General features: G+C 47.1%; 2 protein-coding genes across 2 annotated transcripts in view; one reads left to right on the top strand and one right to left on the bottom strand.

Annotated features, from left to right (window-relative positions):
• The window catches only part of CACNA1C (calcium voltage-gated channel subunit alpha1 C), a 645,253-nt gene that overhangs the window by 484,471 nt on the left and 134,685 nt on the right, over window positions 1-26,097 (bottom strand). The gene's annotated exons all lie outside the window — the stretch shown is intronic.
• On the top strand, window positions 20,088-20,429 carry LOC118025810 (60S acidic ribosomal protein P1-like). Its single transcript, XM_035028542.1, has one exon. It carries the CDS (start codon window positions 20,088-20,090, stop codon window positions 20,427-20,429), a length of 342 nt encoding a protein of 113 aa, XP_034884433.1.

Raw genomic sequence — 26,097 nt, 5'->3', positions numbered from 1 at the left:
GAAAATAAATCATTTGTAATTTCATTCCCTGAAAATGGCTTGTCGTTAACACTCTGATGTACACTCTAGTAGACTTCTCAGAATATAGTATATTCTACCTATATCTATGAGATGTAAATAGAATTTATATGTTTTATGAGGAGATCATATTATGGATACCATTCTATATTTTTCCATTTAGCTATCCATCGACATCTTCACATGCCATTAAATATCCTACATATCATCACTTGAATGGCTACCTGGTGTTCCACCACATGGATGCATCCTAACGTAGCCAACCAATCCCCTAGAGACTGAAGAATAAGGGAGAGCAATTCCATTATTTCAGGTTTGACTCTATTATGAAAAAGACTACAATGAAATACTTGTAAATAGTCTGTGTGTTTCTGATTATTTCCATAGGATAAAATCCAATAGAATTCTTGGGCCAAAAGGAATGAAGGTTTTTTTTAAAGATTTTATTTATTTATTTGAGAGAAAGAAAGCACGAGCAGAAGTGAGGGGAAGGGGGAGAGGGAGAAGCACACTCCCCGCTGAGCAGGGAACCTGATGCAGGACTCGATCCCAGGATTCTGGGATCATGACCTGAGCCAAAGGCAAACACTTAACCAACTGAACCACCCAGGTGCCCAGGAATGAAGATTTTAAGGCTCTTGAACATTTTGAACAAACTGCCTCCGAAGTGAGTGTAACCATTCCCACTGCCCAGCAGCTCAGCAAGCCCTGCAGCTCTGCCTCCAAAACATGTCCCATTTGTCCCAGTGAGCAAATCACATCCATCTCCCTTACCTCCACTGCTGGTACCTGGTACCAGCCTCCATCCCTCCCAACTGGTCTCTCATACCCACCCACCCCCCAACTATGTCCATTTTCCAATCTACAGGCAGACGATCTTTCAAACAAAATAAACATGTCACCCTTGCTACTAGTCATGATCTAGCCCCTGCCTGCCCCTCCAACCTCCCTACCCATGACTGTCCTGGTCACTCACTGTGTGCCAGCTTTGCTCTTCTGTTTCAGACACACCCCAAGCTTGTCCTGCCTCCTTTGTACCTACTGTTCTCTGTCCCAGGAAGCTCTTCCTCTCTTTCTTCGAAAGCCTGGCTCCTCTTTGTCATCGCAGCCCCAGAGGGGCCTTCCCTGGCCATGGACTGCAAACAACTCCCTTCCTATAGTCAAGCTATCCCATCCCTTTGCTTTGTGTCTCTTAGATTCCTTTCTTACAGCACCAAACATATGAAGATCTCTTACTGATTTGCCCCGCCCCCCACAGGCACAGAAAATGTAAACTCTAGCTCTCGCCACTGCACCACCCGAGAATCAGACGTTCGCAGGAAATACTTGTTGAGTAAATGAACGCACAGAAAAGAGTAATTGTAGTACGGCCCTAACCAAGCATAATATTGGAGCTAAATCTAATGTAAAACGTATCACCTGATCCCTTCCAGAAACGGAAAAAAGACAAAAGATGCCATAAATGATGGCAAGTCAAGACTCGGGGGTAAGCGCAGCCCGCAGATCTCAGGCTGGGATAGCTCGCCTACATCACACAGATCCAGCAGAATCTAACCGGGCATCAGAAATAGGTCCTTTTGCATTGGAAAACAAAAAACTGCATCCTTTAAAACTAATCTCAAAAAAGAGAAGGCAAATATACCATAAGAAATTACAACATATAGGAAAACACCTGTAAGTGCATCCTCTCGCATTATAGAGATATTTAAATTGTCTACTTGAGTAAGCTACAGATAGGGTAATACGATGGGTTTTCACTATTTGCAGACCCAACATGTAATTAGAAACAAAAAAAATGAAAAGCGTAGATGTCAGATCTCTAGATTACAACAGCTGCTGTGGCTATGCAGGGGAGACTCGCGAGCACATCAGCACGGCTGCCCTCCTGCGTGGGCAAAGGCGATGCTTGGACCACCTGCCTCGTGCCGAGCCCCCACCAGGGAGCCAGCGCTTAACCTGGCGTTTGACACGCGTGCCCGCCTATGAGCCTCTCGACGACTCTCTGAGGCACTGCTATCCCCAGTGCTATGGGTCAGAAACCGGGCTGCGCTGAGATCACGGGACAAACGGATTACATCAAGATTCCACCATGCCCCCATCCGACACGTGCTTTCTACACAACGGTCCAGCTCGCCCGCAGCACAGTTCGAGGACCGGGGTGCCCAGATTCCCAGCCCCCCACCCATGTGGAAACAAGCTCGTGCTGACTGGGGATGCAGGAGGCAAAGAACCCTTTCCTTCCACCTCTGAAGAGCAGGAAGCCCCTTCTACCGTCGAGAACAGCTTTCCCCGTATGGTTCTCCTGTCCGTGTCAACGTCCGGAGTTTATCCAGCATCAGGGTCCTCGTCAAGGACAGCCACTCTCCCGGGTCAGCAGGCCACACAGCGTGTTTCCTCTCCCATCCCAGGGCCCTGCCTGAGACAGCAGCTCGGAAAACCCTTTTCAGATATAATAAAACCCTTGGTGTGTGTGAAAGGAAATGTTTTCAGGGTTTCAGGTGCTCCAAAGAGAAACCTTCATGGTCATTTTAAAAGACTCGTTTCTTTCTCTAATCTGTATCATCGTGAAGGGATAAAGCCAAGCCAATTTTGGGGAAGAAGGCTGGATGCTCCCTCTGGGAGTCTGACGGGAAACGCTGGACGTGAGACGGATTTGACCACTTCTATTTACAACTCCAGAGAGTGGCACAATCCTTGAAAACCACTTGATTCTGTATCTTTTTTTTCCAAAAATGAACAACAACAACAACAATAACAAATGGCTTATTAGTTCCTAGTTGGCCTGATAAATTGTAAGAAAGGAGTTTCCTGAGTTGAGTCAGCAGCTCTGTTTGCAGGTCTCTCTGCCTCAGTGAGGCCCTCTGATGGGAGATAACATGAGGGGGAAGAGCTTCTTCTGACATCACACCAAAAGAAGAAGAGCAGAGTGAGGACAGAGACAAGTGGAAGCTGTAAGGGACAGGGACAATGTGAAAAGTAAAGCAGTCCTGTGTCTCTAATTCTCTGCATAGCCCACAAAGGCATGAGGGCAATCCTCTACTGAGAAGAAGTGTCCAAAACCATGGTGCTCACGGCGATCACAAAGGGCACAGCAATTCTGGAAACAAGACTCCACCAGGCTGACTTCGAAAACAAATAGTCAGACACGTATTTGCTGGACTGGTTTAATCTGGCATAGGTTTAGACTCAACCTTTCCTCCCATATGTCAAGCACACAAATGCACATCACCAATTTTAAAACTGACAGCTTCCCTCCTGTGCCGAGTGTCTTGTTTTCCTTGAAAGGCATTTCCCAGACTGAAATATTGAGACATATATAACTCATACAACGACGTTCAGGCTGCTAGACACAGACTAGCCAACCCATGGTCAGCAGTTGCTGGGTGATTAAAAACCAATTGAAATGATCAGATTCCTGTATGTGCAACCTACTGAGGATAGGAGGACCTCTCTGCCCCTCCTTTTTTTTTTTCTGTTGTAACAAAACAGATCTTCTTAAATATATTTCACATACTGCAATAGCCCAGACATCAAATGTTTCCCAGAGTGAAATTAAATATAGCATTTTATTTGGAACAAGCCAGCCTAACTCGATTTTCCCTCCCAGCATTGCCACATAGAGACCTTCCATTTGGCAGCTGAAAGATGTGCTCAGCTCTGAGCTGGACTTAGAACTTCTTTCCCCAGTATTACAATCCATCTGTTTCCTCTGCCCTCATTCAAGAGCTTCAGAAGTCATGGAGGGGGCCGTCTGGCCCTCTGCCCCCTGGCCCAGTCTTGAGGGGAAAATACCCCTCTCTTCCTAGCAGAACCTCTCCAGGCTCCTTATGACCACCATCCTGGAACACAGGAAACTGAACTTCCTAGAAAAGGCAAATGAGTCTGCCGTGGAGCAGTCTGCCCTGGACAGAGGGAGTGGCTCCCATCTGGGATGTGGCTGCACGTTGCTGATGTGGACCCTAATGGGACGGCAGGAGAACCAAGCAGACTGGACTCTCACGGCTGATAGACGTGACTACATGCGCACTGAGGGCTGTGCATCAGGAACAGAAAGGTTATGAAGAAGCAAAGACTGTCAGCACAGGCGGGGTGAGGGGGAACCTCGAGACCCCAAAACCAACATGCTCACCTTACAGATGCAGCCACTAGACCCAGAAAGGATGTGGCGCTCTTAGTGTCATGGCACCAGGGGGCAGCCCCAGTGATTTCCGAAATCTCGGGTCAAGGCTCACCCACAGCCCTCGGGGAAGTTTAGGGGAGGACAAGCACCCAGGAGATGCCTTTAATGGGTGCGTCGTCAGTGGAGGCCTATGGTAAATTTTCAATGACAGCTGCCATTTCCCGAGGGCCCGAGAGGGTACCCGGCATCTCTTTAATTCCTAAAACAGCCCTGACACAAGGAAACGTACACTCAGAATCAGGCCCAATGTCATACAGATCCTGAATGTCACAGATGCAAGGTGAATCCAGTTTGGTTTTGACCCCAAACCCAACTGTGCTGTGTTGCCTTGCTATCCCGTGACCTCCCTTAGCCCTCCCCCAAAATGGAGCCATCTCTAAGAAGCCAGAGCAGGTCCAAATGAAAACCCGTGGTCCCATGATGCAAAACTGTCTCTCTCTCTCTCAAGCAGGATCCAAAGTGTGTGTGTGTGTGTGTGTGCACATGCGCCCATTTACACACATGCAGAAGAAAGGACACATCTAAATACCAAGTGATTTTTAAATTTTCTTCTTTATCAATTTCTGTTTTTCCAAAATATTAAAACAGTTCTTATAAATCTGGATTTAATTTTTTTAATTGTGGCAAAATACACAGAGCATAAAATTTACCATCTTAACTATTTCCGAGGGCACAGGTCAGAGGCATTAAAGTACATTCGCATTACTGTGCCACCATCACCACCACCATCCATCTTGGGAATATTTTGCATCTGGCAGGACACAAACTCCATCCCCATTCAACATCACTGCCCCTGAAAACTGCCATTCTACTTCCTGTCTCCATGAATTTGCTGCTTCTAGGTACTCCCTGTAAGTGCAATCACAGTATTTGTCCTTCTGTGTCTGGGCTTACTTCACTCAGTGTAATGTCCTCAAGGTTCCTACAGGCTGTAACCTGTGTCACACTCTCCTTCCTTTTTCCCGCATGGACATCCCACATTCTGTTTATCCGTTAAACTGTCCACGGACACTTGGGTTGCTTCCACTTTTTTTTTTTTAGGTTTACTTATTTATTAGAGAGAGAAAGAGCACGAGTGGGGGTGGTAGAAGGTGAAGGAGAGAATCTCAAACGGACTCCACGCCCATCGCAGAGCCCAACACGGGGCTTGATTCCACGACCCTGAGATCACGACCTGAGCCGAAACCAAGAGTCAGACACTCAAGCGACTGAGCCACCCAGGTATCCCTGTTTCTACTTTTGACCACTGTGAATAATGCTGCTATGAACATGGGTGTACAAAGAGTTTTTTTAAAGCACGCAAACTTCTTAAATCCTGAAGTATATTTTCAGAATGTGCCCCTGTAGATTAAAATTAGGATATGTCTTCTATTGGCCCCAGCCTGGAAAACGAGCAAATTCTATGCTGGGGTCTACACATTTTGCCTTCTGCCTTTAAACACCTTTAAAACAATGGTTTTCAACCCTGGCTATACATTAAAATCAGCTGGGGGTGTTCTTTTAAAATACTGATGTCCAGGCCCAGCTGAAGACGTTTGAATCCCAATCTCTGGGTTCGGCAGAGGATGTTTTTTAAAGCTTCCCCTCTCCCCAGTTATTCTGCAGAAGAACCACTACTATAAACTCTCTTCTTTGGGTGCCCCTTCTTTTTATTTCAAAATTTCTGCCCCATGAAGAACTCCTTTTTCCCATCAAAGGTGAAAAAGGTTTGCTGGCCAGTCAACCACCTTAGTCGTTTGCCTGATTATGTCCCAACCAGAAACCCTCACGGCACAGCTCTGCCTCTTCCAGTGCAAGCCTTTTCTCTCTAATTGTGCAATAAGAACCCGCCTCTTTCTTGGAAGGAATGTCGATACACGTAAGCAGGTAAGGAGGCATTTCTGGGCTTACTCAGTCCTTAAGGGAATTATAATCTAGTCCTTTTAAGGCAGCAGGAACAGGAAGAGAGAGAGAGCCAAGATGGGGTCCCAGACCTCTCCAGGCCAGGAGGGAGGCTGCTGAGGAAGCTGGTGCCCCGGACTCACTGGAGGAGACAGAGCACCTGGGCCATGCTCACATTCCTCTGATCCTAAAACACCCCCAGGCCCTGGCCTCCCCCATTCTCACCCAGGACTCGCAGGCGCTTCCTTTGGTGTGTCCTGAGGACAGCCAGTGTGGCTCTGTCCGGTTCTATATTCGATCATTTCCCCTCTGTAACCAGCACGCTAGAAGGCACCTCTGTGCTGCCACACTCTGATCGCTCAGTTCTCAACAATAGCGGGTGTGGATAAAAGGGGAGCATCGTGACTTCACCAACAAGCTGAGTTCTAAACATCTCAGTCAGAAGCTTCACAACCAAAGTGGCTGCAGCAGGACATACCCTAGGACAGTTTCGCTCTCCGCTGCTCCCCCACCGGGCTTTCCTCTCCTGGGGGGCAGCCCTGAGGCTCCAAGGCCCTTCACCTCACCTTGGGGCTCTTCTGCCTTTTTGGGAAGAGCCCTCCAAACGGGATATTGGAAGACATCCAGGCTACAGTCCCAGCAGCAGCTTCATGCTCCCCAGGATTGGCCCGCCGGAGACCTGAGAACCGGGCCCTTTGGAGGGCCTGCATCTGAAGGGCTGGGACACGTCTGGAAGCCAATGAGCATGTCAGCTCTGTTCCTGGGGGCTGCTTCTCCTTCCACATGAAATGCTAACATAACAGAATGCCAAACGGTGCTGGGGGACAAGAACCACAGCAGGAGTTCAAAGGAGACAATGAGTGTGAGCTAGAGGGGCCAGGGCGCCTGCAGAGTGCCCACAGAGCACAGGGTGACCCCAGCAGTGGGAGATGGGGACGGATATGATGTAGCTGGGCCTAGCAGGAAGGGAGAGGGCACCCTACCCAGGGGACTGCACCTGCCTGGATGTGGCTGGGATGAGCGAGCCCACCTCTGAACTTTTCTCTGCCCTCTCTGGCATGCTGGCCCCCCAAAGTACTTGGCACCATGAGAGCTGATCAGAATCTATCCTAAGAAGTGTGCAAGCTCATGGAAGGGACTAGAGGGCAAGTGTGAGGGGTAAGGAAAATGAAGACCAAAGCCCCGAATAATGCAACAGAACACCTACAAAGAGCAGACTGAGCTGAAGCCGGGCAACTCAGGCAGGCATGTCTCTGACATCTCTCTGACCAGGGAACCCAAAATATGCATTTGTCTATCTTATGCAGCAAATCCTTGTGGAGTGCCTACTAAGCATTAGCAATGACGTGCTCCCAAATTGTCTCCAGGTTTTCATGCCCTCTTCCTCCTGACTTCCCACTCGCAAGGTGCTCGAGTCCAGACCCAGAGGACACCCCTCTGCAACATCAGAAGGAGACAGGAGGGGAGATGCTGAACATGATTTGTATCACCTCTTCAGTACCTCTTTTAGACAGTGGTGAGACGGCTCTGCACATTTTATGGGTAAAGAAACAGAAGCAGAGAATAGCAGAGATGGAGTTCAAATGGACCTCACGCATCAATAAATTATGTTTGCTAAGCAGAAGTGTCTGCCCGTGAATGAAGCCAGGCCTGCAGGGGTAGGGAAGACAAGCGGGGCAGGAGTACTATTTAGCGATGCCATCACTAAATGAAAGTGTATTGGTCACTGGGAGGGAGCTAGCTCCTGCAGCCCAGGCCTGTGGTTGGATCCATTTTTGAGCCTGTTTATGTAAGAGAAGGAGCACAGTATAACCAAAAGGGCATAGGGATGTGGACACAATGGACTTAGGTTCATTTTTAGCTCTGTGACTTTGGATTTCAGCTTTATAACAGGTGAGGGGAAAAATGGCTGAGGGATTCAAAAGAACCCTGGTATTATCCTGGTGATACTCAATAATAGAAAACTATTAACATTGCTTTCTTAAGCTTTTATCACAATTATCACAAATTTATTTACCTAGAATAAAAACCCAATAAAACTTGTGAGTTAGCTGTTGGAAATTATTGAGGTCACTTCTCATTGATTGTGTACTGATATGGAGCGATTTCCCATGTCCAGTTAAGTGGGGGGAAAAAACAGCACAGGACAGAATGTGTGAGTGTTCCCGTCAGGGGTGAAGACGAAGTCAGTATACATCTCTATGTTCTCTGACTTGTGGGTCTCCTTGCAAGGACAGGCCCTGGAGGCGAGGGGTGAGGAGGAGAGAGACTTTTCACAGTATGCCATTTTGTGCATTTTTTATTTTGTACTATGTGATTCTGCTACCTTTTAAAAAATACATAGAATAATTTGCTTAGAAGAGCTCTGAGAAAAAAAAACAGAGCTGTTACAGGGGGCTGAAAACTTTGGGTGAGCCAGCAGGAATAAATAAGTGGTGATGTGCTTCGTGGCCCAGTGGAGAGGTAGTCGCCAAGGCCTCTGTGTCCTGAGAACGGTCCAGGGCCGTGGAGAGGTGACTGCAAGGAGTCCTGACTCCTGGCTCATTACAGAGCCTTGCAGGGCCAACCTCAAGAGGAACCATACCGCTAAGAGCCACCCCCCTGGAGGTGACACTTCATAATGATTCGAACTCTCTGGTTCACATAGCACCTTTTATCCAGGAGTTCAGAGTGCTCGTGCACACCCATGAGGCCCCAAAGCTACCCGCAGGAGAAGGGAGCAGCTCTCTACAGCTGTGAGGACCATGGCCCTAAAGGGCCTGGAGGGTAAGCACAGCCAAGCTCCCTGGGCTGCGGCTCACAGCTGAAGTCTGTCACTCCTGGCGACCCTGAGGCAGTTCCACCTCTCCGAGCCTCCGTGCCTCAGTTTCCTTCTTTGCAATTTGAGAATAGGAACAGTACTTATTTCACAAGGTTAGTGTGAAGATTAAATAATGGCCAGCATAATAACCAATATTTATTGAACCATTATTTTATGCCCGACACTGCTTTAAGCCACCTGACCCATATTTATCTGATTCCTATCCTTAATTCCTAAGTGAGGCAGCTGAGGCACAGAGAGGTGCAGGCAGAACCGGTGAAGGGGGGACCCAGACCACTTCACATGCATCCCTGCTCCCTGCTCAGCAGGCTGACATGGAGGGCAGCCTAGAGATGGAAAAACTGAGGCACGAAGAGGCTGCCAACTCTGCTGCTCTTTCTCACATATGACCTTGAGGCCATAGATGATGACCTCTATCAACAGATGTCAGGGAAACCAAGACAAGAGGGTGTGTTGGTTTCACTTCTCAGCCTGAGGGCCGGGGGTGCAGGCGGTCCCTCACGGATTGTAAGCCCCGGGTTCCCTCGAGACCAGCAATAATCACCCCCCACTCAGGACCCGGGATTCAGGGCTTTGCAGACCAACTGCAGAGAAGGTGCGAGAAAAGCCTGCACAAATCCCGAGGTGCCTGGAACCTGAGAAAACTGGTTATTGTTCAAAAGCCTATGGCTGCCACTGAAAAATGTAAAGAAGGGGGGGCCCTGATGAGAGGAGGGGCCTCTTGTGAAGCCAGCAGGCCCATCTGTAAATAGAGAACACGTTAGGAATGTGTAAGCAACAGCATAAATCCCTTGTCAGCTGCCTCCCTTCCTCTGCTTCACGGACAGGGTCTGGGAGGCCTTCGGCAGAGAAGGGAGGTTGGCATTCGGCCTCTGATGGCCAGAGAGATAGCTCCACGCCGAGGGTCTGTCACAGAGCACCGGGTAAAACAGACACACAGAGAGCTTCACTCATTAACATTGGCGTTGCCATGACAATAAGCTGTTGCCAGGTAGCAGCAAACTAGGAGAAGAGTGAGAATTAGCAAAGCCTAAAAATAAAGCCGTTATGTTTCTTCCCCCGTCTAGATGTCCATGTGTAACAGGCAATAATCTCGCCTCCGCCTCGGCCGGGCCTTCTCCCCAGCCAGCCCCCACGGCTGCTCCCCGCCCGCAGCCGGCACAGGGTGGTGCTCACCCCCGCCCCCCCCCCCGCGCCAGGGTCCTGGAGCGCCCCTCCCCCGCTGCTGCCGCCCGGGGCACCTGAAGACAGGTAAGGGCTCACACCTGAAGGCCGGCTAACAAGCAGCACCAGAGAAAGCCTCAGCACAAAAGCCGGGGGGCATTTTCCCCTCCTCGGGAGGTCAGCCCGGACTCCAGACGGAAGCTGGGCCTGCTCCAGGCTGTCACACGTGCGCCTGACTCCTTGGCTCAGAATGACTGGGAAGTGGCAGGTGCCCTGTCCTAACTGACCGTTTCTTTCTTGGAACGTATTTAAGTAAGGCTCAGCCCCAGAGGTGTCTGTGGAAGTCAGGAGTCTGGGTTGGGTAGCATGAGTGGTTCATGGTTTCCTTTCTGTGATCCCGCCAGAAGCGCCATCATCATACTAATTCCAAAAGGTAAGCTAGCATAAAAATCATGGAGCAATTTGTAAACAGCTCCAAGGGAGAGGCAGTGGAATTATCTTCAGGGTCTTCCAGTCTGGCTCTGGGAGCAGAGGAGAAAATGCACGTGTCCAGCGGTTACAGGTTTCCTTTGTTCGTCTCTCCCATCAGACCCTAAGCTCCACAAAGGCAGAAATCACACCGAACTGTTCGCCCTCATAACCTCAGCGTCTGCTGTCATCCCAGACACAGTCCGCACACAACAAACACGGTGGGGGCAAGAGGGAGCAAGGAAGGAGCACCGCCTCAAACATGGCAGAGACTGCATTCTGGGTAAACGGCAAAGATATTAACAGTAATAATACCTGACCTAGATAAAACACCTCTCTTTCTAAAATTCTAAGCTCTGCCTTCCCAAGAACCAAATCCTACTCTCTACCCAGGTCTCTAGTTTCAAAAAAAAAATGGTTCATCACATATACAGGTGTATCATGCTTTAAGCAGATCAGATAAATTAAAATCCAGAATTTTGTTGGCAATAATTTCCTTTACTAGTAATTATAATAAGATTTCCTCAAATGCAGACCTGCCTAATTTCTTTAAAGTATAATTTGTTTAATTCAGATAGTATGTGCTAATCTGAATCTCTACTTTGAGTGAAACCAGCAGCAACAACTAAATTTGTGGTTTCTTTCCTTCTACCACACTGACCCTTGAGTTCTCTCCCTCTACCATGGTGGATGTGCACTTAGCAAATGCAAACAGTAGCTAATTTTAATATCAATGCAAGAAGTACATACTTAAGAAACTAAAGTCATTATTTCTCTCACCATCACCACATAAAAATATATAACCCAGAACAGAACATAAACATTATTTCTTCGTTCTTGGACTGTTCTGGATTATCTAGCCATTAATCCAAATGCTAGTTCCTGCCTCTGGTCCCCCAAGCTTGTGCAAATAACATAAAAGTAGCAGAGAAAATGACAAGTAAAAGAAGGAGTAAAACAACTAGGGATTTGAGAGCAAGTCCCATTGATCACCCCACTCCCCTTCCCAACCTCCGAGCAAGGCCAAACCCATATTAATTAATTTACGCTCTTGAGAGAATGAGAATCAGCAGGTAGGGTCCTACCAAATAAGTAATAGTCATGCTCATAACGGTGGCTATATTTCAACAACACTCCAGAGAGGTTCATATTCTTATAAAACTACAGCCACAGAGGCCATCAAGTCTGCTTTCAGCATTGTCTCTAGAGAAGTTAAAGTTCATGGACACATTCCTTCTCTTCCAAAGTCAGACCCCCAGACCTCTCCTAGAGGGACCGTGTATCCACAGTGTCTGATGTTCTCGTGGCCAGGCCCAGCACAGACCAATCCGAAAATGCTACTGGAGCACAGTTTCTACAAGTGTAAGAAAGTGGGGTAGCACTCTGTGAACTGCAGAATCCCAAATTATATATGGCCCTGACTTGATGGCCTGGGGAGGGTTCCTAATTCAGCAAGATCTGCCTGATGGACTGCTCCCGGGGCTGAAGCTAAGGGCACCTGCATGCCAATACCCACCCAGACCCCTGGGTTTTCAGCAGGTCCTTCACTTGACTGGAAAATAGGGCTCTTTTTGAAAGCTTCATGTTCCCTTCTACTAAAAGGTAGCCGAGAGACGGCTCTCACCATCACCACACAACCATGCTGATACATAAGATCCCAGCCTGTCCCCATTACCCATTACCTTCTTCCTTCTCTATGGCACAAAATACCCAGTTACAGCTGCAGCTTCCAATGGGAAGGGCCATTGGGAAGATGGAGATGACAAGGCATCCAGCTCCAATGCGCCTTAAGATGGAGATGACAAGGCATCCAGCTCCAATGCGCAGGCTGGAGCACTGTGCTGGGCACTGTACAAGTGACCAAGAAATAGACACTGAATGATTGAATCAGTGAACGAAAAACTAACCTAATGCTTTTTCCCCTAATACACTTGAATTACTGGGATGCTGCCAAACTGAGAAACTTGGGCCCAGTTCTCTGAGATCCCACCAATCTAAGGTTGATCATCTTTGCCTGTTACTGCCTTTGAGATCATACGCACCCAGTGCCAAATGTCATCGCCAGCCCTGTGAGGACTGGGTTGGGATCCACCTCTAACCTTGAAGCACCTCGCTCCACATCATTCCCCCAGACTTCAGAATCGAGGCACCCCGACCAATCCCAGGCTTCCTCATAGGAAAGGGAAGCAAGGCGAGCTACCCGCACACCCTCAGAGAAAGACAGCATAAACCCGAACACTGCTGTTATTAGCAATATCGCCAACACCTCACTTAGGACACTCTATCATATATAACTACTTCATCCTACCCTAAAGAGTTCATATTTTCCAGCATGGCCCTGGTGAAATGAATCTCTAAGGATGACCCTAACGAAGCTGTTGAAACATAGGTAAGACCCCGACTCTGCACTAGTCACTCCCCCCAGATGTTCTGTTGCAAAAACAAGTCTGATAAAAATAAAATCACACCAAGCTGAAGATCAGATTCCTCTCCCTGCCCTTCCTTCCTTCCTGCAACAGATAAACTTGTTTTCTTACTTTGCGTTTGCCATTTTTAGAAACGGGTTAAAAGTAAAATGCAAGCCTCTCCTGGAGGAAAGGATAAGGATATCAGTCAGTCTCCCCCTCTCTCTTTCTGTCTCTTTCCCCCCCCCCCCCCCCATCTCTCTCTGTCTCTTCTCTGGCATGTGTTACTAAATTTTATATAGCTTGACTTGCTGCATCTCTGATATGAGCCGTTTATACACAACATAACCAGACACATATTTTTAAGAGTATGCATCACTTAAAATAACTGGATTTTAAACCTTCTGATTTTAGGTGAGAATTTGGTTGGAGGACTGGATGGGTCTTGGCTCTTGAGAAAGCAAGGCAATTAGCGTTTTAAAGAGATGTATGAGTAACCTTTCAGGAGGCACTGACTGAAATGTAGAAAAACCTGACCTATTTTTGCCCCAGCAGACCCCCTTGGAAAGTACAAATATCCTTCCATGGATGGTTTCCAGAGATGAGTTTTCTGAAGCTCAAGACAGTTATTTTAAACTTCAGCTCCTTAAACTGTATTTCTAAAATATAATTAGCAATTCTTTATTCTTGGCCAAACAACTGCTAATAGAACACTGTGTGTATGGTGGTACAAGCCAGTTAAGAATCTTATGAGACAATGCCCAAAATACAGAGTGGCACAGACACCCTTCTCTCTGTCTCTTTCTCTCTCTCTTTCTCTCTTTCTCTCAAATACAAGTGTGCACACAGATGGAACACCATTTGTCTTCCCAGAGTCATCAAATCTCAGGCACGTGATGACTCCTCCCAATGAATTTCTTATTATTACAACCATTGACAGACCACTTCCAACCGTTTGTTGGTTCATGAGGATTATTGGTATTTGGGGTTTTTTTTAACCATACTGATATATAGAAAGGATGCTTACAAAATTTTTAAAGGTATTTGATTACTGTTTTTAGGAAAACAATTCTAACAATAACACACCTCACCCCAAACCAAGACTTCTGTGGGGTATAATGTGATTGGTTGCTTCTTACTGGAAGGCCTAAGGACCAGGGAGCAATATTTAAAAATCGCCCACCTGTCAGAATGGATACCACCAGCCAGGAGAGCTGGCCCAGAGCTCTGAAGCCCTCTGCCCTGCTAGGCGTAGATCTTCTATTTACAGGATACAGGGGAGGTCCAGGGGTTTGATGCAGGGGCCTTGGATAGTGGGGGCACTCGGATCGGAGTAATTCAAATGCTCAAAGTAGTTGGAAAAGGAACCATGTTTCTCCATTATTTCTATGCGGGGGCAGGGTGGGCAGGTGGGTACTTGGGACCTAAGTTAGATCCTCAGGTTAAGCCAGGAGGAACAACGTCCAAAAAACAAACCAGCAACAACAAAAAACCCCAAAACCAAGGTATTTGTTATGAGGGAAACACATATTTCTTCTGGGGTGGAGTGTGGAGAGGGAGATAACCTGACTTCACTGGCTGACTCAGGGGTTCCAATTTGGGCTGATCTTCTGCTACTAGGTACGGTAAGTACAAACTGATCATGATATATTAAGACACCTCCATATTGGTTGGTAAATGGCCATTTCCCTGAGTTTCCCAAATGCCCTGTACCACCCAGGCCCCCTTCCTCAGGCCCCCCGGATCTTCCCTTGAATCCACTAAACAGAGGGTTTATGCCAGGCAGGGCAGAAGGCTCCAGAACCCTGCACCAGCTCTCCTAGCCAGTGGTATCCATTCTGATGAGTGCTGCCAGACCAGCTATTAATAACGTGTGAAGCCCTAGTCATGGTCTTGCCTTAAGACCATCTCAGCTAACACAGCTATTCTGGCCAAAGCCATGCTGACCTCTCGGGCACACATCATCTCCCCTCTTTTGAACAGTGCTCTCTCTAGCTATTCCTCTCTTTCAGCATGCTGTAACTGTTTTATTTGAATTATGCTGTGTGTGTGTGTGCATGTTCAATGTACATGTCTTCTCATTCTTCTCCATAAAGAGATGGGAGGCTGGCATCATACAATGTTTTATGTTTCTTGGCTTACCACTTTATAATTTAACACAGTACCTGGTGCATTATAGGTATTTGAGGAATGTTCATTGGAAGAAACCTTTTTTTTAAATTTAATTTTATTGTATTATGTTAGTCACCATACAATACATCAACTTCTGAAGCCTGACATTCCAACAACCATGGCCTATACGTTGATTCCTATCCTAACCAAGCCCTGCCATTCTTAAAGCCCCTGCAGGTCTTGTCCCCTCCATGAAACCTCTCCAGAATCTCCCCCCACCCAAGTGATTCTGCTTTTTCTAATCCCTATAGAATCAACAGACCAGACTGCACTCTCCAACACCTAATTTAACTGTATACCATCTTATGTTATGTTCCTTATGAGAAAGTTCAATTCTTGTTGTTTGTCTTATCAGCCCAACTAGACTATACATTCTTTGAAGATAAGGACCACATGGGAAAAGGCACATTTTGGTAATCTGTTTCTGAAAGTCAGATGTGCTGTGCGAAATGGTAACCTATTTCCCATTATTTTAAATAGGAAAAATTATAATGTTTTGCTTTACATCAACCCCAAACCAAAATATATTATAATGTATTTCCTAAAATGTAAGCAAAGTACAGCACATAACTATCATATAAACTATCACATTAGGAGGTAAAATGTTTAAAATAGCACTTCCTGATCTCTCAGTTGAATGTGCAGAAGCCTGGTTTCTCCCAGAGCTTTAAAGGGGCCCAAATGGATGACCTCCTTCTAGGAAGGTTGGCAGTCAGGAAAAGGGAAAGGAAGAGTGTGTTGGGGGTGTGATGGGGGTTGGAAAAGCTGTCTGGTCTACCTCGCTATTACACTGGCTTTGCAAATCCTCCAACATATATGGCCAAGACTCCTCCCCTGGGGAATGGATCAGTGTTACTTGGATGTAGTCACATGACTCTCTTAGCCCCCCAAAACAGCCCCAAAGCACATCCCCTTTATTGGCACTATGTGGGCTCTACAAAACACCTACAAATGTTTCTCATGTTTCACCAATTATATTGAAAGATAACTTGAGACTTTTCTTTAAAATGTTATATTGAGTTTGGGGGCTATCAATATACACTTTTCCTATATAAATATCAACTGAAAATCACTTTATTCAGAGCTATATATAAAATATGAAACAGATATTAGAAGCAAAGATATATTCCCCCAAGGAATATGTCAATAGGGGAGACATTCTATAGGAGAAACGTGTTTCTTCTGAACCTTTACCACCCTTAGCACAATGATGGGTACATGCCGTGTGCACCATATATACCTCAGGACGAAGAGTTAGTATATTTGATCATTGACTACAGACCAGGTTGGAGAGCAGGAGAAATCTGAAATCAGCCATGCTGGCTATTCAAAAGAGAAAAAGAACTAAGAACCAACACTCACTGGACCCTGAGTATGAGGGAGGCACACATGTCAGCTCAGTGAATATTCATGAAACCCCAGAGAGGGAGCTATCACCAGCCCCATTTTACAGGTAAAAATACGGACAGCATAAACAACTTGGTTAAGAGCCACACAGCCAGTCAGTGGTGAAATCTAGAATCTCAGGTGGGCTTAATGGCAAAGCCTGAGCTCTTTGCTCCGTTCATAGTGCCTCCTCCCAGGTCAGAAGCACACTCAACCCCCAGGCGCTGCCATTCTCTCAGTGTCTCATTTTATTTTTGAAAATACTACCCTGTGCTTCTGAAATCACTCATCTACATCGTATAAGTTGTCAACTGGCCTTCTTCCCTCTGGATCTCATCCCAAGGCCTGGATTCTACAGCGCGTGGCGCTCCTATGGAAGCACTAGATCTCAAGTGGGCTACTTGATTTACATGGAGCGGTCCCAGGTTTGTCCAGCTCGCCCTCCTGCCTCTCTGAGCACCTCCAAGTCAAGGTTAATCCCCAACATAGGCCATGTACACCAAACCCTCTGCCTACCCCCTTATTCAAAATCATCAACCCAAGAGGAGTAGACTGTCACCATTTATTCATCCCACAACTATTTCTTAGCTGCCAGCCTTGGGCTAAGTACTGGGGATACTGCAGCGGAGAGAAGATAAGGTCCTCAACCTCGCCCAGCTACTGGGGTGACAGAAAATCATACAAATAAATACATAATTACAGACTGTTTTAAGTTCTATAAGAGACAAGAACAAGAGAAAAGGGCAATATAGGGCAAGATAAAAGGTTATAACAGGAAAGAGGATTTAGAATAGGAGCTTAGGGAAGACTTGTCAGATGAAGTGACATTTAATGAGACCTGAATAGAAGGATAAGAAAGAGAAAGCCAAATTAAGAGTGAGCGCCTCTGGGTTGTCGGCCTCCTCCCTGTAACCACCACGACCTGCCACCTCCCAAACCCCCGCCTCCACCAGCCTATCTCCAAGTTGGCACTGTGAGAACCCAGCCTCTCAAGGCAGGGGTGGGAGGACACCTTGAACTTCCACACACAGAGGTTTCCCAGTTGAGTGTGCGGAAGCCTGTCACCTGGTTTCACCCAGCCCTTTAAAGGAGCCCAAGTGCATGACCTTCCAGGATGGTTGGTGGCCAAAGAAAGGGAAGGGATGAGGACAGATACGTTGTGGAAAACGACCCTGGTTTCGCAAATCCTGCAGGACACGTGGCCAAGACCCCCATACTCTGGGAAGGTACGGGTGTTCTCTGGTGTGTGTGTAGAAAGTTTTAAATATGCATTCGGAGAGAAATATAACTCGTCTGGTTCTGATTCATTCATAACTCATCAAATTTGTTTTGCAAGCGCTGTTTGATGTCCAAGAAACTGCCAAGCCTCCCCAACCCCAGACCCCCTTTTGAAGTGGTGGGTGTGCAGACGTCACATGCCCGCCTGGGCACCGAAGAACAGAGCCTGGGGCTCTGCTCCCTGAGATTTGGTAAGAAGCAGACCTGCTGTGAAGATCTTCCAGTCACAATACCCCACGCGACCCCCTCAGGCTCTGTTTAGCTATCTCTCTGGTGTGAAAATGTATCCAGAACACATGAGTGAAAGGCCCACGGGTGTGCAGGGAGAAGAGGAGTGGGGGGGGATGATAATCAATGTTTATTTCATTTGTTTGCTGACTGACAATGGAATGTGTCAGCAGCCAGGTGAACAAAAAAAAGTGTCCTCCTCCTCTAGAAAACTGCCCTAAAAACAGAGGAAGGGACAGGCTTGGTTGGTTCTGTGTCGAATGGACCTTCTCCACCGGGAGCAGCCTGTCCCCGAGGAGGTGGTCAGAGGTGAGGGGAGGTACTCCTGGTTGTCATCATACCTGGGTGCGGACTTAAGTGGGGGTGAAAGCCAAGGGTTCTAAACACCCTGCAATGGGTGAGACTGCCCCTCACAAAGAATGGTGTCAGCCTCAACGCCCCCAGCACTGAATGAGGGTTAGCGGAAGGGGAAGAAGATGAGGCAGTAACCACAGCACACAGTGGCACTGGGGAAGGACAGCTCAGAAACAGGACTATAGACACAACACCCTACGCCACCTTCTTGGTACTAGCATGTTGCTTCTCTGACCTGATGGTCTGAAGAGTTTGGAGGCATGTCCCTTCAAGGGAAAGACTACATATGTGTCACTTTAAACAGCACTCAGTGTGGGGGCACCTGGGTGGCTCAGTCATTAAGCGACTGCCTTCAGCTCAGGTCAAGATGCCAGTGTCCTGGGATCGAGCCCCGCATCGGGCTCCCTGCTCGGCGGGGAGCCTGCTTCTCCCTCTCCCACTCCCCCTGCTTGTGTTCCCTCTCTCGCTGTGTCTCTCTGTCAAATAAATAAATAAATAAATAAAAATCTTAAAAAAAAAAACCAGCACTCAGTGTGGAAATCAAGTCACTTGCTAAATACACCAAGGTAGATACTCCAGGGTAAATATGCTAACTATTCCTTTCATGGGATCCCCATGATGAATCTTATCTGCATAGGAAAAGAAAAACAGACCCAAAACTTTTATAGTACAAATAGGCTTCCTAGCCTTCTATGATGGGGCACTTAGATTTCCAGATACAAGGCATCTATTTATGGAGAAGAGAAGTCTACCTTGGATGGCGGGCCATCTATGGGGCCTGGAGCATTCTCAGGGCCTATGGCCTGTTATCCATGAGCCTCACCTCACCCTCTGCTTACAGAGAAGAAGACAACAGAGCTTGTACTTTACTCACAAAACATTTTTAGATCAAATGAAGGGTCTAAGGATGGTGTCAGGCAGGATGCTTTTCCCAAGTGAAGCAAGGTCCCTTTCTCTTCTCTGCTGTGGCTGCTGAGAAGGTTGCGCCTTCCAGGACAAAGAAGGCAGACGAGACACCGGTGTGATTCTGAGAGACCAAGAAGAGAACTGAAGTTCTCCTGCCCCCAAAATAATTCTCATGCCTATTAATAAATGCTTGAAATGTCTTTAAATGATTCAAGAGAAGACTTAAAATATGAAATATCTAATATTCATGCTGGGCTATAAATGACTGCTATCTAGTTCTTTAGTTCTTGGGCAAGTTTTAACAGGGAGAAAAGCTTAAAAGTGCACAATAGCACTGATTATCTGGAAGGAAAGGGGACCAAGCATCGCGAAAGTAGAAAAAAAGACACGAAATGAGACGTGCGGTATCACAGGCATGCTCAGGTAACCTAGCTATGGGACACTGGGCACGTCCCTCGCAGCATGAGCCTCAGTTTCCCTATTTGTAAAATGGAAAGACTGAGCTGCATGTTCTTAAAGGCCTTCCGACTCTAAAATCCCGTCAGTCAACCCAATGATCAAAAGCAGGGCCTCCACATTGTCCAGCTCAGGCAAGAAGAAGCAGAGGCCCAAGGTCAGCAATGAATCATTTCTCTAATCATTATAACTTAAAGAGGAAAAAAAAACCACTTATTTTTGCACAGGACAAAAGATTCAAAAAATGTCAATGGTCAGTATGGGTTTTCCTCAGTTGCCGCTAAGGCGCTCGGTCTTTCTGAGGGAGCTAAGGCCGCGCTGGGGTGAGGCCCTCACTTCTTCACCCGCAGACCAGCAGCGCACCCAAGCCATGGCCTCCTTCTCGGAGCTCGCCTCCATCTACTTGGCCCTCGTCCTGCACAGCGATGAGATGACAGTCTCGGAGGATAAGATCTATGCCCTCATTAAAGCAGCAGGTAGAAGTGTTGAACCCTTGTGGCTGGGCTTGTCTACAGAGGCCCTGGCCAGTGTCAACATCGGGAGCCTCATCTGCGAGGTAGGGGCTGGGGGCCCTGTTCCAGCAGCTGCTGCTACACCAGCAGGAGGTCCCACTCCCCCCACCATGGCTGCCCCAGCTGAGGAGGAGCTGGAAGCAAAGGAAGAAGAATCTGAAGAGTCTGATGATGACATGGGCTTTGGTCTTTTTGACTAACCGTCTTCTGTAACACAGTTAATAAAAAGCTGAACTCTTGGGGCGCCTGGGTGACTCAGTTGGTTAAGTGGCTGACTCTTGATTTCTGCTCAGGTCATGATCTCAGTGTCGTGGGATCGAGCCCTGCATCCTCATTGGGCTCCACGCTTAGTGGGGAGTCTGCTTATCCCTCCACCCCTCTCCTTGCTCGTGCTCTCTCTAAAATAAATAAATAAACCTTAAAAAAAAAAAAAAAAAGCTGAACTCTTAAAATAAATAAATAGGTGGACAGTATTCTCTGAGTCCAGGAAGACAGATGATGAAACTGGCATCACTGGCTGCCCAAAAGCCATCACTCCTTCTCCCTGGCTGGAAAGGCCCAGATTCTGTTTGGTTGTGACACTCCTCTCTCAGTGATGGAGGTAAGTCCTAATTCATCTCAACTGGTCAAGACAATCCCACTCCTTGCTAAAGGGACATTTGACCAACTCCTGGCCAATGAGACATGGCAGAGTCTGCTGGACACTTCTGGGAAAAGCTTCCTCGCTCTTAAGAGACACTCAGGGGAGAGATGCCTCCAGTCCCCTGGGCGTTGCTGCTTCTGCCTGGGATGTCTGAAATGGCTACAGCCATCTTACGATGTCAGGGGAGCTCTCTGAGGACAGAGCTGCCACACTGAAGACGACAGAGCAGGAAGGATCAGGAGGATCTATGCATCAAAGTTCCTCAGGAGATGGTGGGCATGATGTGATAATAGAACAACCTGGAGCCACTTGGCGAAGGTCAAAAGGAACAAACTCACAGCAAGTATCAGGAGAAACGCCTTTATGCGGCCAATACCTAACTTACAAGAGCTAAAATATTTGCTTCAGGGGAAGTTTAGAAAAGAGTTTTGGATGATAGCCTATAATATATGCTTAAGAACAATTAAGAGGACATCAAAATGCATCCCTCACCTTGAAAACTAAGAATCACAGAAAATAAATATGCTGCTCTGCATATCACCTCTTGATGGCCTTGTCAAAATGAATGCCAGCCACGGCAGCCAGGACAACAGTGCTTATGGGGCAGGTTCTCTGTCCTTTTCCCTTCATTCTGGGATCCCTTGTGTAACCTTCGCACCCAGCCCCCACCTCTGACTGCCCTACCCTCGTGCAGCCGAAGAGCTGCAGAGTAGAAAATGAAGAGTTTCTATCAAAAATGCTGTAGGAATTTACCTTTTCTATCAACTTCGTTTCGATTTCTGTTTCTTAAAACTGAAGTCTTCCCAATTTGGTAATGGAGAAACTCAGTGACGCTGAGAGCACCCCTAGCTCACGTGCAGGGTCTACAGTATCTGGAGTTGTAAGGGATCTTGAAATGGTCAGTCATCTTCATGTCTCAGTAGCCTCGGAGGGGAGGCCTCTGGTTCAATGGAGAGCAGATTAATCGGACATCCTGCTTTTACACTTCAGTGTAAATGTGTTCCTCAGCAGCCTCCTCAGAAGCCACTTCCCTGGTGGGGGAGGCAGAGGTGGGGACAGGGCCATGTCGGGAGGAAGACAGGCAGGCAGCTCCCCAGCTGCCTTTAAAGATGCTTTTGGCTGAACTGACAAATCAGAGTGTTTTGTCCTAAAGGGCGAAGGCACAAACACGAGCACCTTCCTTCCTGAGGGTGCCCTTCCCTCCTGCCTCAGCCGTCTGCGCACGCATATGCAGCCTTGAAAGTAACTCTCCACGCCCTGGTCAGCACTCCAGTTTCAAGGCCATCTCACCCTCTGGGGCAGGCAAACCACATAATGACAGAAGATCATTTCCATACAAGGGCCTTCCGGTAGTAAAAATTCATTTAAGAGGAAATAAATTTGAATTGAATTTACTAAACCCAAAAAAATGTAAATCAGGGGAACATTCCTAATGAAACTGCAGCTTGGTTTGAAGTTATCTTAAAGTTGCATTTCAAGATACAGGTTCGTTTCTGCACTGAACTGATTCACTGCATAGAAGCCCAGGTCCTACTAAAGGGTCCTCGGAATGTCAGATTTTGAAATTAATAAAAATTCATTTCACTTTGGTGCTTCTGGTCAAAAATTAATCATCCTCCAGTTTGCTCCTATTCAGTCACTGATTTAAATGTAGGAGAAAACTTCACTTATCTGAATGTTTTTGGAGGAAGAGAAAGGAAGAAAGTCTTGTCTAAACTGATGGGAAAAAATCCGAACGGCTGACTTTTGAAGAAAATGGTTCTAGTACTTGTAGAATTGAACATATAATAAGCTAAGATTTAAATGAACACTAATAAGTAAAATTGAGTTAGTCACTGAAAAATTACAATCCATAATAGGCTCTTATTACATAATAATGAATTACATTATATCACTGAGTCTTAATTTTTTAAATCAATGGGAAACACAGTCTGTGTCAGAATTCCTGGGGTACAATTTGAATTTAAGTTACACAGCATTCAGGATTTAATTGGGTATTTCCAATGGTCAGTGAGTAGCTTTAGTAAATGCAAGATGCAGGGAAGCAGGAGAGGGAGACGGGGAGAAGGAGGGGGAGAGTAGGAAAGAGGGGGAGAGGGACAGGGAGGGAGGACAGATGAGGAGGAGGGAGGGGGAGAGTGGAAGGGAGGGGAAAGTGGGGTGGGAAGGGGAGGAAAGAGAGGGAGAGAGGCAGAGAGAGGGGATCCACTCAGGGAAGAATAAATAATTCTTAAATTGGGAATCTCAATTTACAAGTCTTGGTAGAGAAAATCAGCCAAGAGAGTGGAGGGATTTAAATTTCCTAAGGGCATAGTGTGCCCAGTCTGGGCTGTAGTGGGACCTTACTGCAGTCTCCTTGTTCTGACCACTTTAGCTCCCATCTTAGAAGAACAGGGTGGTGGGGCGCCTGGGTGGCTCAGTTGGTTAAGCGACAGCCTTCGGCTCAGGTCATGATCCTGGAGTCCCTGGATCGAGTCCCGCATCGGGCTCCCTGCTCGGCAGGGAGTCTGCTTCTCCCTCTGACCCTCCCCTCTCTCATGTGCTCTCTCTGTCTCATTCTCTCTCTCTCAAATAAATAAATAAAATCTTAAAAAAAAAAAAAAGAAGAACAGGGTGGTGCCCCTGGAGGACGGGGTGCTTCGGGCTAGCCTGTGCCTGGTAGAAAGCCAGATGTACTGGTGGGCATGGGACTGCTGACTTGAAAAGGACCAGAAGCTGTTTTGTGGAGCAGGCCCAGCCCATCCATTCTGAACCAGAAGGCAGGCTGCCAACAGGTTCTGTCCTGCTCAAAACTACAGAAGCTCTAGTGTCTTCCCTGCCTGCTACCCACCCTTGTTCCTATCAGCTCTGGACCTGCTGGTCCACGGGATATTTAGAAGACCCTGGAAGAAATGCTCACTGGAGATGGCAAGAGCTACACATACAAGAACCCTCAACTGTACCGCTCTCCTTGCTGCTTCTCCGGACAAGGCCAGAGAGCTCCAGGAACCTCTCACTCCTTCCTCACTCCCCTCTTATCAGAGTAAAGATTAATCGGACATCCTGCTTTTACACTTCAGTGTAAATGTGTTTATATTCTGGCTGGGACTGCTGACGGCCTTCCAAAAGTGGTTCAAGACAGAGGGAGTCTGCAACTGCAATTCTATACTCCTCATTTGCAGAAATACTATTTTCCATTATGATTCATGGTAATAGGGAGTGTTTCAGCTGTGTTATGGGTTAAGCAGGCCAGCCTGGAAACCTAAATGCCATTTACAATTTTCTACGTTTAAAACACCAACCTAACAATGAATAAAAGAGCAGTTCAAAAATTGGGGACCTTCTAGAAATTGTTTTTGGGTGAAAAACTCAACATCTCTTACCAATGGGACTCAATGCAGGCTTTCCCTACATCTAAGCTAGGAAATCTTGACTATCCTTTATCACAGTTTATCACCTGGATTCATTAATTCCTACTAAGAATGTGGTTAACTGTAGAGTGAGCTGGCAAATCACAGGTCTTCGGGGTAGATGGACAAGAGGAGCTTCCTGAAACAACAGGAGGGCTCCGGACTCCTTGTCCCAACTATACTGCATTCAGTCAGTCTGGCAGATGAGCTGTCACAAGAGAGGCTGAAAGAGTCTTACGAGTTCCATATTCCAAAAGAAAGCCCTGGTCTACCACAGCCTGCTCTTGAAGACACAAGTACCAGGGATGGTACACCTGGGGGCCCACCCGATCTAAATTCTCTGGAAGCTTGGGCCATATGGCCTCAGAGGTCTCTGTCTTCCAAGGGTGGGAGCCCACTGACATAAAATGAAGGGGTGAGCTGCTGGGGACCCCTCCTGACCTGTCACACAAGTTTCTGAGTTTGGAGCTGAGAGGAGGACCCTTACCACTTTGACATTCACTATCTCTAGCAGGCTTGAGATGCAGGGTAGAGAATTAGATGTATAATCTTGTGGCTCCCTAAGAACCATGTCCCTGTTCAGTTTTGGATGCTAGCCCATCCACCACCACCCCCCCTTATCCTCATCTCTACCCCCGTTTCCTATAGTAATGGTTTCCTATTTTTGGCACTAACACCTTTCACTTTGTCCAAGACTAGAGAACACTTTGATAGAAGGCAATTTTTTTCTTGTGACAACAATGTTTCCCAAAGGAAGCTGGCTCTGAAATGACAGAGAGGTCAAATCTCAGACATATGTAGCTGCTAACAGTCTTAAGCACATCTAATCCAATCCCATCTTTACCGCGGGAGAAACCGAGGCCCAGAGGGGCAGCAACAGAGGCACAGCCACAATCCCAAGCACTGTGCTCCCTCCTGTCCTGTGGGAAACCATGACTTAGCTCTGAGTCCTGGCTCCACGGAGAGGGTCTCACCTTGGCTCCGCTCACCAGCCATGGGATCAGGGCAGGCTTAAGGACCGCCCCCGCCAGGCTTTGAGGTATGCACACCCACTCCCCTTGAGTTGCTGTCTGGACTACGTAACAAAGGTGTGTACAACACAGAGCACAGTGCCAGGCACGTGAGGACTATTACTGTTATCCCCGCTATCAATATCAGTGATTTAAAAACACACGCACACATCTCTTCTTCCATTAAGGGAAGGGTATTTGGTTCATTTACAAGACATTAGAACATATTCTCTATCTTGGTAACTTGAAACTTTTCTACCAGATCCCATCATAGCAAAAAAAGACATCCTAGTCAGTGTTTGCTCTTGGGAGTAAAGTGTCCCCAAGTGTCCTCACATGACCTTTGTTTGGAAAGTGCTCCTACTTTCCCCAGGGGTGGACTTTTTCAGATATCCCAGTGTAGGATGCAGGGTAGAACCTGATGAGCCTGAGGGCAAGAAAGCCAGGGACACCTCCCAGGGGTGTTCGATGGCAGGGTCAGGACGCAGGGAGCAAGTACACCTGCATGGGAAAATGCGAGAGGGTCAGAGAGGGCATAAGTGTTCCCGGGCAAAAAAGCTTATCAAATAGATGAGGTCCCAAACTCCTCCAGTCACTGAAACATGGCATTCATAGTGGGAAAGAAAATAAGAATATCACAGAGCAGGAAAGGGGAAGGGGAAAAAAAAACAGGCAAAAAAGCCCAAAAAGGGGCAAAGTGTGTCAATGAAAAACATTTATTAGGAAATCTCCAAGAGAAGGGACCGTCCGCAGACAGAATGGGAGAAACAAAGCTTACCAGCACATATGAAAAATGACTGAGGAATTCCAGTTGCCTGAAAGTTCA

This window comes from Mirounga leonina, unplaced genomic scaffold, assembly GCF_011800145.1.
Source record: "Mirounga leonina isolate KUSES-001 unplaced genomic scaffold, KU_Mleo_1.0 Mir_201, whole genome shotgun sequence".
Classification (NCBI taxonomy): domain Eukaryota; kingdom Metazoa; phylum Chordata; class Mammalia; order Carnivora; family Phocidae; genus Mirounga; species Mirounga leonina.
Note: the sequence above shows the minus strand (reverse complement) of the source record. Positions and strands in the feature narration are given on the sequence as shown.